We start from the raw sequence: 12447 nt of genomic DNA on the forward strand, positions 1-12447 counted from the left end.
GACGACGACGACGACAATCCGATTTACGACTTAGTTTGCGATTGCATCGGGAAATGGCCTAGCAATGGTTGGGGTAAAGGGCGTTCGTGCACCAGCAGCAATCTCAATTGCGGTGCAAACTACCAACTCCCGCCCCGCGTAAAATTGTAAAATTTATCGGTAGAATGTAGTGTTGCGTATTGTTCCTTCTTCTTTGCTACTACCCATAATGGACCCCCCGGGAAAGCACAATCAATTTGTAAACGGGGAGCTAGAATGCTGCAGCCAACATGTTAGTCGCAGTCATGCTAACTTCATCGCATCGATCATAGGCTGCTGGCGCTAAACAGCGAAATAGAGAATCCTCACAGAAAGGAGATCATCCCGGACAGAGAAAGGGTAGACTGACGTCGTCCTCCATACTCAACTATTATATGCGACGTTTTTACTAATCCGCGATCACTTCCTTTGAGTACCCTCCCTGAAATTGTAATGAGCTTAAACCCGGTTAGGGACAGCAAACGGACCGGCGATGATAATCGATAACAGTTTTCTCGACCAGCCATATCCCTGCTGTACTGGCCCTCCCCACCCCTAGATTGATGATGCGTAAGGAAGGATCTGCATTTTGTTGTACCATCTTTAGCACACCTTTTGCGGAGTGGCAGTGACATAATTTATTACTCCTCTAGCGTTATTCGCCACTCACGTGCTTCGAGCGATTCGGCTCGAGAAGGTTTTTTTTTTAATTTCTCTGCAACTGCCATACACGTCGAAGAAAAACGTTTGCTTATAGATTTCCAAACGCCATAGCCACAGACAGTTGATTGCGAAGCAGGATCAAGGCGTTTACCTTGGTTCCAGTGGCTCGAACAAACAAGCACTAGGCACAAGCAGTACATGACCAAATAGGCCGTTACGCTTTCCTCAGGTCCAAGAGATCCATTTTCAGAGCATTATTAGAGAGAGCGTGGAGCAACGAATCGGCTTCATTTCATTTATTTCACCTCAAAACAATACACTCCGATTGATAGACAGACGCAACACAGATAGAGCAACGACAGGGGCCTCCACACGGTGTTCCACCGGTCATAGTTTAACATATTCCCACTTTCGAGCCTCACATTTTTGATAGGTGCACAATAGGTCCAAACTTGCTTCTCATCCACTCCCGTCATAAATCATCATCGTCTCATTCATCATCGACCGAACATTGCGCAAAGGGCTTCATCGCAATGATGCCATCGATCCGCACAAGGATGATCGTTCTCTAAAAGCACGTTTGTGCGACCCGATTTCGACGATCTTTGTAGGCAAAATTTCATCAATATCGCTAGTTCAATATCATCCTGCAAAACGTGGCACGTGGCAGTCTCTCTCTCTATTACCGTGCGAAGGATAGGATAAATTGACAAATCACACCACAGCAGCATTTGAGCGCCAACTCATCCTCAGCTGCCGCATTAGTAAACCACTCGCAGCGGGCGAGCGCAGTAGCAAAAATGTACACCTAGCCAAACGTCCGCGGAGAAGCAACGAACGAACTGGATTCGCAGTTCCGCAAAGCGTCTTCCCGATCCCGGACAGGAGAACTAATGTAAAATAACTGCTTCAGAACTGTTAAGAGGACGAAGTCGAAGTTGAAGCAAACGGCACAATGGCCCAGGGGGTGGAGAGGTTGGACAGGTGGAGCGAAGGAAAACGAGTGCATCAGAAAAGCCAACAGATTATCGAATACTTCATCCGCGCATAGGGGAAGAAGTTGAGCCATAAATGATAGGAAGCAAGCAAGCGAGTGATGTGAAAGCGGAAACCTTTAGATAAGCGGTGAACACACGCGTATAGGAGGGACGGAGAGGAGAAGCGAAAATTAAGTACTATACATAAAAGTATATATATATACATAAAAATATATTTAATTGAACGCATACGCACGAGAGGATACAAAGACGAAGTCTAAGCAAGGGTCGACGCAGGAACTGATCGTGTTACAAGGACGATACATAAGTAAGGCAATACATACACACACACACACAACCTTTTCCCAAAAAGAACACAACCACCCCCCCTTCTCCTCACATACACACCCATTTTCAATGCCTCGAACACGATCGGTTATCAAACGGACAGCAGGCTTAAGGATGCAGGCGAGTGAGCGAAGGGCGAAAAAGCGAGAAATAATTCTAAATCCGTTTGACTGGGAGAGGAAATGAAAGAAAAAGGGGCCGAGCAGATGGAACAGGAAAAAAAATCAATAACCAAATTGTACATTTTTTAATAAAACAACAAAAAACTTACTAAAAATCTAGAAAAAAAAACCAAAACGTTCGGGTTTTTTTTTGGGAGCTGATAAAAAGAACAAGCAAGTACCACAGTAAGTTCTGATTTTCCATTCTCGTTTGGAACTCTTTTTTTTTATTGAAACGAAATGAAACGATCGCCCACAGGTAAAAGGGGTGTTGAAAAGAAGAAAAAATTAATATATTGGCACATTGACATAAGCCGAACCGGCGATTGAGTTACGCGCTTGAACTTCCAGTTCATTGTCTAGTATCTTCTCCATGTCAGTGATGCCTAGATCTCCAGCACTTTCTGCTGTAACTAAGTAAATGGTTCCCTCTAAATGGTGTTGCTCAATCTTCTACGCAACCGCATAAAAACGGTGCACCTTCGATTTGGTGAAGCTCTAATGGCCGTTCCGTTGTGAAACGGATCTCCTTATTCCTATCCACGCTGCTCGCTGCTTGCGAGTTAACTTTAAGGAATCTTTCGAATCTGCTTTTGATTATCGACCTCGTTGAGGTATGTATGGGTATAAATTAATAGTATCAAAGAAGAAAAAGAAAACATACACACACACACTTCCAAAGCGGAACCTGCGTGTGAAAAACAAAGCCACAGCAACTAATGGCAATAAATACTACACATGGAATATATCTACACGTCTGGCGTGGGAGGCGACGGTTCCACGATGTGCAGATACGGCACCGTTCCTTCAATGCTGGGACTCTGGTGTAAATAAACGTGGCTTGGCAGGCTCGTGTTGCACAGCGACAGCACATTCACCTTCGCGAGTTGTTCCGGTGTGAGCGCGTGCAGCAGATGGACGGTTCGGTTCAGATCCACCGCACGTACAATTCCTGTGGAAAATCGGGGGAAAAATTAACCAAACGAACGCTTTTCTCATGCACAGTGAAGCGGAAGGGCCGCAAGGACTTACCCACACCGAAACAGTCGAATTGGCCGTTGCTAAGCAACTCGCAGAGATACACCAAGGTGGCGTTCAGCAGATACTGTTGTATTTTCTTCGACGGGACGTACTCGTCGCGGGTAATCAGGATTTTGAGATCATCCAGCGATGCACTGCAAAAAGGACAGGGATCACATCAACCGTCAAAGTCGGCCACCGCAGATTGCCAAACCTACCTGTGTGGTTTCACGTCGGTAAACGATTCTGCCTCCTCGCCCAGGATCTTCACCAACTGCGCCATGATCGAGATGTTGCGGCGCTTCGGTGGCAAAAGGGACGAAGTGCGCTGCTCGAACATGACGTCCATCGGATGGAAACGGTACTGCAGTGGCGTTTGCTGATGATCGATCTCCTCCTTCAGTATGTTGAACTTAAACCCGTTGATTACGCTGGCCGTCAGCTGGTTGGTGTAATTTTGCGACTTCCTGTGACCGCTCGGCAGCGTCAGTTGGATGAGATCCGTGGGTTGAAACAACCGCACGAGCACAGCCGTCAGTTCCTCGCCAAACCCTACCACGTATCCCATCGTATTCACGATCCAGGGCACTTGAGCGATTGTCGGATCAGCGTTACAATATTCCAGCAGGGTGCGCACATTCTGCACGTACACCACCGGGGACGACACGACGTTTAGGCTGCCAAAAAGCAGACACTTTACCGGTTCAATCGTCGCAAAACATCCCACACCGAGGATCGGTTTCGTCAAGACGCTAACGCTCACCGTCTCGGGGAGATGAAGCAACGGTTGACCGATGTCGAGATCGATCAGCACTATCCGTCCAAACTGCTTCACGTGCCGGTTGATGAGATACTGGCAGAGCGTTGATTTTCCCGATCCCTTACCGCCCATGATCATCAGGCGGGTGGACGGTTCCAGCTGCATCGTGTCCCACGCAGGATTGTGCTGGAATAGTGACACATTTCGCGGTACCGACGGACCCGGAACAACGAACGCTATCTCGAGCAGGTGTTCCGTCAGGTGGAACTGCGCGTTCGGGTTCAATGTGGCCGGGATCGGAAATAGCTCTAATTCGGGCATGATGTTGCATACTGCCGGAACGGAACCGTACGCGTTGAGAGTCGCGTCGAGGAACACTAGCACGTCCGTTGCCGGATCGTACGTTTCCTTCAGCAGCTGAATGTCCGCCTCCAGGTAGTTTGGCTTCAGCTTGGTTAAAATTCGCTCGAATATCTCCCGGCTGAAGCCAGCCTGAATGGGCTGCGGCGATAGGTTGATCGCGTTGTACCCCGATGACGCGTAGATGTCTTTCGATTCCAGCTGTTGAAGCTGGTAGCCCATAATTTCGACCTTCCCGAACAGCACCTGGACGGAAACGTGCCCTATCACGTAGATTGGAGCACGCAGCAAACCAAGGGCCTTGCGCTGAACCAGGGAGTTGAAGAACCGATGTGCCTTGATTTTAGGGGCCTCTTTAGGACGTGCGTCAACCAGCATCGGACACGAGCCATCACTTTCGGCGGCCTCATCTGCGACAGGCTCGGGGGGCTTTACGGAGTCCTTCTCGGCACCATAGTCAGCCGATAGTTCGATGATCCGCAACGAGTTGTCAAACTTGATGCTCTCGTCGTTGAGATCGTAAATTGACGCTGCCCCGGGTGGTACGAACAGCGTGGGCACGTGTTCTTTCATGGGTGTGAAATCGTCATCGGTTTCTTCGCTATCGTACGGCTGGCCGCTCATATAATTGCGATAGTCTTCATCGTCGCTCTCGACGACATCGTTGATGGAGAAATGCATTTCTCCATCGATCTCGTCATCGAAGTCGTCAAATTCCGAATCATATTCGTCCGATTCGGTCCAATCCTCATCGTCAGTGTCTTCGTCCAGCAAATCCAAATCATTTTCACTATCGTAGGATTCATCGGAGGATTCGTCGTAGGATTCATCGTAGAATTCATCGTAGGATTCGTCGGAAGCTTCATCGTCGGAAGATGGACTCGCACGCTTCCTTTTCAACGCCACCAGTTGGTGTTCAGTTGTTTCTTGTACGAACGATGGTGCCTTACGCTTTTTTGCGACACACATCGACGGTGGTTCGTCGTCGGAAATATCGCTTTCCGTTTCGTATTTCAGTTGACAGTCACTGTTCTCTACTTTCCATCCTGTTTCATTTTTCTTTGGAGGGGAAACTTTCGCTTTAACCTTATTTGGTGCGGGTTTCAACCGCTTTTCGACGTTAAGCTCAGGCTCGTCGTCGAAGAATTGATCAATGTAATCCGAATCATCACTGTCCGAAGGGGAATCGGACTTTAACGGATTCTTCAACTTTGACGCCGTTTGTGCGTTACGCGGGTGAGATTCCGGTGCCGGAGAATTTTCATTTGAGGGTTGCATTGAATCGGTATTACTGTGATTCCCATTTTCCCCGTTCGCTTGCGACGTTTGCAACGGTTCTTTGAGGTTATCTTTTGCTCCTTGAACAACAGGAGCTTTATTACCGTTTGCTGGCGACATGTCTTTTGGAGCTTGAACAGTTTCGTCCTTGTACCCATTCGAGGGACCGTCTCCAGCGTGTGTTGTGCTGGGTTGACTTGATTTTGCACTACTCGCTACCATTTTTTGAGCCCTTTTCTTTGGTGGACGACTTTTGGTATGCTTCTTTGAAAAATGGGAACGTATATTCTTTTTTGCCATTGATATAGTTGAAATGAAGACCAATTTAAAATGTTCTGCTACCTGTCGATTAGGCCGGCCGGCACTAACAGATTCAACCGGTTTTCCGATACCTGTCCGGATAAACTGCACGAATTACCTTTCCCAAACGCTGTTTACAGCGCACTACAAAGTTTTGGTTGAATTCACGTCGGTTAGGGCTATAAAACTATAAGCCGAATTTCAACTTAACAAAGATCGTTAGCAATCGTCCTCTACCTTGAATAGAATGTGTCTAAACAAGAGCACGCTCCTGCGTTTGACAGATTGAGCGCGGGTTAGTTCAAAATTCCGGATGGAATAACAAACCCCTAACGTTACACATCAGTTTAATTTAATGCTACATAATAGCTGGACTATTTTAATAATTTTCTCTCTATACAATTTCAAATAATGATGATTTTTTTTTCAAAAATATGCTATGATTTGATGCAAAAATCGTTATAACATATTTGACAGCTCTTATTTTTGGTATTCCCTACTGTTCTAACTCATTCTGTACTATCATGCCAGCTCTTTCTCACACATTACCAGGTTTCGATATTGCTATCATGACGTCATACAAGATTTTAGAAACAGGTTAGCAATTCATTATGTTGTTAATGTTCAAACGTTTCCTGTGTCCATTTCCACGTTTTTATGCTACATTTTCAAAAAATGTGTTCACAAGCTGTGACAAATTAGGCTTTTTATGATGAAAGTTACGTTTGTAACACACATGTTTAGTCAATTAATTAAAAAAAAACTAAGCAAGATATTTGGGAAAAAATTCAGGATGAATATCAAAGTAGCTCATATCTTACGATAGAAAATCAATGTTTCTTTCGATGTGAATCAATTTAAAGTCAAATAAAATATAATTATTGCAAACAGGCTACATTCCAACGACTTGCATCGCGTAGAGCGAGTTGAACATGTGCGTGTCCATTTGGAGGACTTTGAGTGCCGGAAATAAAGATGAGTGACGGACTTGTCACGCGAGTCCCAGAGCCGTTGAGCGAAGTTATCGATGACAGTTTCAAAATATAAACAATGGATACAGTCTTCAGTTAACAGCAGCTTATGTGCTTCGCAGCTTCGTTAAAATTAGGTGTAAAGTTTGATCGCTGTTATACAAATAATAGTGTAATTAATCAAAAACAGGTAAGAATGTATAATTTTCTTCTTCCAAATTGTTGCTAGCTGTACATTATGAGCAATAATATCATAGTTACGAGCTATTGTCATTAATGTTGATATTTATAAAAACACTTTTATTTAGCAATAATGGACAAATCCCGTCTAAGGAAGAACGTGAAATGTGGATGGCAGAAGCAAGAGGTATAATTTTAAATGCTGTTTTCTGTTTCTTTGGTTGAAATATTAAATAATCATATAACTGGCTTCCCCATAAAAAACCCATTGAAATAAAGTTAGTAATAATTAGGTGTGTTACATTCCAACATACTGTGTGGCTGTGAAGCCTGTTTCTTCTGTTTATTTTTGTATTCGTTTGGTTCCAATAGTAACAAATAGCTTTGGTTTGAAAACTAATATTAAAATCAGTATGAATCAGTATTTGATTCAGGAAACCCCTACTAATATAACGCGGTCGTAAAATATTGAACATTACGTTTATTCGTTAGTAGTACCTGTTTATTGTGCACCATAAAAAATGTGTTAAATGTATGTATTTCACTCACCTAAGCAAAACTGAACTTTAAATCAATTATATGTTTTGTTTCAGATTGGATCAGTTCATTGTATTCACTTTTACTAAATACTGAATGCCAGTAAACTCAGGCAAACTGTGCTGGTTCATGGTTTTATAATAAGCGCTGATCAAAATTATGGCTTCATTTACAAATCCAAGAAATACTTTTGTTCAAAACTAATATTATTTTCATTATTCCAGTGTACATTCACCCCAGAGCAGACGTTGAAATTGATAGACGCTGTTAAAGAGTACCCTATTTTGTGGCAAAGGAGCCACGTGGATTACAAAAATTTAGCCATCCAAGAAGGCGCATGGCATCAGATAGAAATGAAGTTTGGGCTCCCATCGGAGACTTTAAAATGTAAATGGCAAAACTGTCGAGCGCAATTTAGACGGTTTCGCGCCAAAGTTTACAGAAGTGAACGAACAGGTTCGCGTAAGTAATATGTTGATTTATTTATGACTTCAAAAAAAAATCTTATACATTTACTGATTTATTAAATTTAATGTTCTTTTTTTATAAATTCAGATGTTAAATGTTTTCCGGCATGGTATGGCTATAGTCCAATGTCCTTTTTGCTAGATTCTGCAGAAGAAGGACAAACGCGCGCTACGGTAATATTTTTCACATAATATTAAGTATCCTATGCTTCATTGGCTAACTAACTAACTTAACTAAGTTTCCTTTACTGAACAAAAAATCTAACATATGATAAGAACAAGTTTATAACTGATCGCATGAACAAAACTTACCTAGCTAATTGAACCATGAACTGATCTATCTTAAGTAACAATAGTCTCTTAGAAAAACTTTTCAGCATTGCGGTGATTGTAAAAGTAGACGTTAACATAGTAGAGAACAATATTTACATGAAGATTAGGAAAAATTGATGAAATATCAAATAGTGGTTTATTTCACACCAAGTGGTAACGGTAAATTACTGTAGAGACTATCATCATGTGATATCGCCTGAGCATATTTTAAACTTTCGCTTCAAGAGCGCTCGACGGTATCTCTACCTACATTTCTTAAATTAGCTAATGAGATTGACTATTATTAATCTCAACTGGATGTTGTTTAAAATACTGTTGAAAAAATGCAACTCACTTACCAAATCTCACCCACAAAACAAAACCGAACACAATGCGAAATAAAATTCATTCTTCATACAGTTCATAAAGTTCGAACACATGTCAATATACCGGAATAATTCTGAATCATTGCTGGTTTCGCTTTTAAAAAATCCATCAAATGGGCCGTTATGGCCAACAAGTGACCGTTGGTATTAAACGAAAGTATCTGCAGGAACTATCTCAGTTTCTGTAATGGTCGTCGGATTACTTTTGCGAATAAAATTATGTAAATACACCGTGATCAAAACAATATCTTGGGCAACATCGGGTTCAAGGTTCATAACAATATGTAAAATTCCTAATCTATTAGCTAAAATATGAAAGGCAATTTTAACTACTCGTTGAGCTCTAGCATGGCGATAGTAAAAAGTACGCTCAGGCAAAAATATGAAAAAGAAAACGCTTTGTCTGTCAGAAGCATGTATGGGATGCGAACGGAAAATTGAATCCCAAGTACTTCTGCTTCTGGCATCGAAAGCTGTTTATTTTCATGCTTTTGGAAAACACTATTGTTACGAAATATTCCTTACTTTCTATATCTGCATATGTAAAAAATTTAGTTGGTATCTATTATTCCCAACAACATAATCCCAAAAAATTTGTTACAATTAAAATACTCACTACTACTATTACTAGGTATCCTAATTCTAACATATGAAAACATCGATTGCTCTTATGGCGTGCTTTCGCATTTTTACTTTAATTCAAAGTCCTCTGCGATGATATGCAATGCTTCTCGATTGTAGGAGCATCTAGAAGAAAAATAGTTGATAATAGTTAACATAAACTAACCATAATGCCACATGTCGATGTACAACATTCATTTTTCGTTAATGCTTAATTACAGCCCCGTCGCAAACGACATCCTTCACCGGCAGAAAGCATCGAAGAGTCACCTACGAAGACAACCATTTCGCCAGTACAAGAACCAAAATCCTCATTACGCCAACCCATCTCCCCAGTAGTGCAACATACCTCCGCTTCCCTGTCGCGTCTATCTCGCCAAGCACAAGCTAACTCATCGGCACATTTTAAAACAGAGATGCTTTCGGTCATGCAACTGTTCAAGGAAGAGTATGCCGAAATCCGGAAGCGATCAAGAAATAGTGGCTTTTTCGATTATGCGAACGAAGAGCTGGAAAAGCGAGATCCGGCCCTTCATGATGATATAAAGAAGGCAATTATAGATTTAATAAAAACTTACCCTGATAATGAATAAATAAACGATAATGTTAAAATGTTACACACTTCTATACATAGTACAATCTACTATAACTTTGTAAAGAAATAAAAAGAAGAAATACCTTAATGTATTCCATGTAATGCTTTAATTGTATGTATCAGCATATTTCAGGCACAAACCTGCTTATTATTACAGATGAAATGTAAAAAAGAAATAAAATTTTAGGCTTATGGTTTAAATGTTTATCTGAAAAGTAATTTTTACTAACACGAAAAAAGTATTCCAAATTGTTTTATTAATTTTTCTTTTCCCATTATCGCGCGGGGAAAAGGTGTATCATTTATATTTTCATTTATCTTCCACGGTCTCAAAAATATATTCAAAATCGCTCGAAGATATTGTTACAACATTTTTAATCGATCGATGTTTCAGATCTTTTCTGCAAGCAAGTCTTCGAAAACGAACATTGGTATGCTCTTGTTGGCGAAATCGCACCTGGTGCGTGTCAACCAGGGAGACAGGACTTATGAGTGCTGGAGTAATAAGCGACGTAATTTATGTTTCCCAGAGTCGCGGACCGACGCTATCGGATCCTCAGCGGACCCGGTGACAGTTTGAAAATATAAACAGTGAATATTGTTATAAGTGAACAACAAATGGAGTGCGCCGTAGCTTCGTGAAACCTAAATGTTATTTTTTACCGATATTGTACTACTATTGATAGTTAATTGATCCAAAATAGGTAAGAATATATTGTTTTCCTTCCAAATGTATTGTTAGCTATATATAATGAGCAATGTTGATGTTTACCTAAACAATTTTAGGCAGCAATAATGGACAAAACCTCTCCGACGGAGAACGTGAAATTTGGAGCGCAAAAGCAAGAGGTATAATTTTAATAGCTGTTTTCAGGTTCTTTGCTTAAAATATCATTAGTTTGTTGCTAAGGTAAATCATATAGCTGGTTTCTCCATGAAAAACCATTGAAATAAAGTTAGTTACAATTAGGTGAGTTATATTCCATCGCAGTGTGTGGCTCTGTGTCTTTTGTAAATTTTTATTTTCGTTTGGTGATGGTTTGGTAAAAATGGTTGATAAACAGCATAGGTTTGAAAACTAATATTAAAAGAAGTATGATCTAAATATAAGGTCAACGGATACTAATGTAATGCACACTTGCAACGCTGGCGTTCGTAATGTATTGAACATCACGTTTATTCGATGTAGTACCTGTTTATTGTGAAATGTGAAATATTTGTGTTTTGCTCAACTAACCAACAGTTATCTTAAAATTAATCATTTTTTCAGATTGGATCGGTTCATAGTATTTACTTTTACTGGAAACTGCTTTCCAATAAACTCAGTACTGTAACGGTTCATGAACTGTACTGGTTCATGGTTTTTGTGATAAGTTCTGTTCAAAATTATGGCTTCATTGGCAAATTGAAGTTTTTTTTGGTGTAAGTATAATATTTTTTTCTTTATTTCAGAATCGAATAACTGCAGAGCGGACCTTGGAATTAATAGGTATGATAGAAACATATCCTATTTTGTGGCAAAAAGACCACAAAGATTATAAAAATGTAGCACTGCAAGAAGACGCGTGGCGTCAAATTGCAGATATATTTGGGATGCCACTGCAGGCTATTAAAAACAAGTGGCAAAACTTGCGAGGGCAATTTAGTCGGCTCCAAGCCAGAGTTAACCAAAGTGCCCAAAGTGGTTCGGGTAAGTAATATGTTGATTTATTTATGGTTTTTAAAAATAATTTCTTTTACAATTAATGTTGTATTAATGTTCTTTTTATTTTGTTAGCCTCAAATGCTATATTTGTTCCGAAGTGGTATGCCTATAGTTTTATGTCCTGTTTGCTGGACTCTGCAGAAGTAGGACCAACAATCGATACGGTAATATTTTTTCACCTTTCTCCTAACACTATACATAATCCTATGATTAACTAACTAACTTAGCCATGTTTCCTTTACTGAACACAAAATCTAACATATGATAAGAACAAGTTTATAGCTAACGTATGAACGAAACTTACCTAGCTAACTGAACTATTAACTAATCTATCTAAAGTAATTATTCTATCTAAGGGAAATTTTCCAGCCTTTTCGGTGATAGTAGAAGTAGATGTCTAGTTGGTATTATACGAAAGTATCTGCAGGAACTATCTCAGTTTTTGCATTGTTCGTCGGATTATTTTTGGGAATAAAATTATGTAAATACACCGTGGTCAAAGCAATATCTTGGGCAACATCGGGTTCGAGGTTCATAACAATATGTAAAATTCCTAATCTATTAGCTAAAATATCAAAGGTAATTTAACCTACTCGTTGAGCTCTAGCATGGCGATAGTTAAAAGTACGCTAAGGCGATCCAACGTAATGATAACCCCCATAAGGGCGAAGGCAAAAATATGAAAAAGAAAACACTTTGTCTCGCATGTATGGAATGCGAACGGAGTATTGAATCCCAAGTACTTCTACTTATGCTACTATTACTAGGTTTCCTAATTCTAACATGTA

The 12447-nt window shown here is 40.7% G+C and overlaps 1 protein-coding gene and 1 pseudogene across 1 annotated transcript; both read right to left on the reverse strand.

Annotated features, from left to right (window-relative positions):
- Positions 1-2916: 2916 nt before the first annotated feature.
- On the reverse strand, positions 2917-5807 carry LOC128724456 (polynucleotide 5'-hydroxyl-kinase NOL9). Its single transcript, XM_053818180.1, has 3 exons — positions 3406-5807; positions 3200-3342; positions 2917-3119 (listed from the first exon to the last, which is right to left on the reverse strand). Exons 1-3 carry the CDS (start codon positions 5805-5807, stop codon positions 2917-2919), a joined length of 2748 nt encoding a protein of 915 aa, XP_053674155.1.
- A 3078-nt stretch (positions 5808-8885) lies between these two features.
- On the reverse strand, positions 8886-12366 carry LOC128724457 (uncharacterized; annotated as a pseudogene).
- Between the last annotated feature and the right edge of the window lie 81 nt (positions 12367-12447).

The sequence above is a fragment of the Anopheles nili genome, chromosome 3 (genome assembly GCF_943737925.1).
Source record: "Anopheles nili chromosome 3, idAnoNiliSN_F5_01, whole genome shotgun sequence".
Lineage (NCBI taxonomy): Eukaryota > Metazoa > Arthropoda > Insecta > Diptera > Culicidae > Anopheles > Anopheles nili.

Bases quoted from the DNA above. Each gene is read 5' to 3' on its own strand.
- LOC128724456 (XM_053818180.1), bottom strand. From the start codon at position 5,807: ATGGTAGCGAGTAGTGCAAAATCAAGTCAACCCAGCACAACACACGCT. The intron at 3,343-3,405 runs GTAGGTTTGGCA...TCCTTTTTGCAG, and splicing joins ACCGACGTGAAACCACACAG to TGCATCGCTGGATGATCTCA. The intron at 3,120-3,199 runs GTAAGTCCTTGC...GATTTTCCACAG, and splicing joins ATTCGACTGTTTCGGTGTGG to GAATTGTACGTGCGGTGGAT.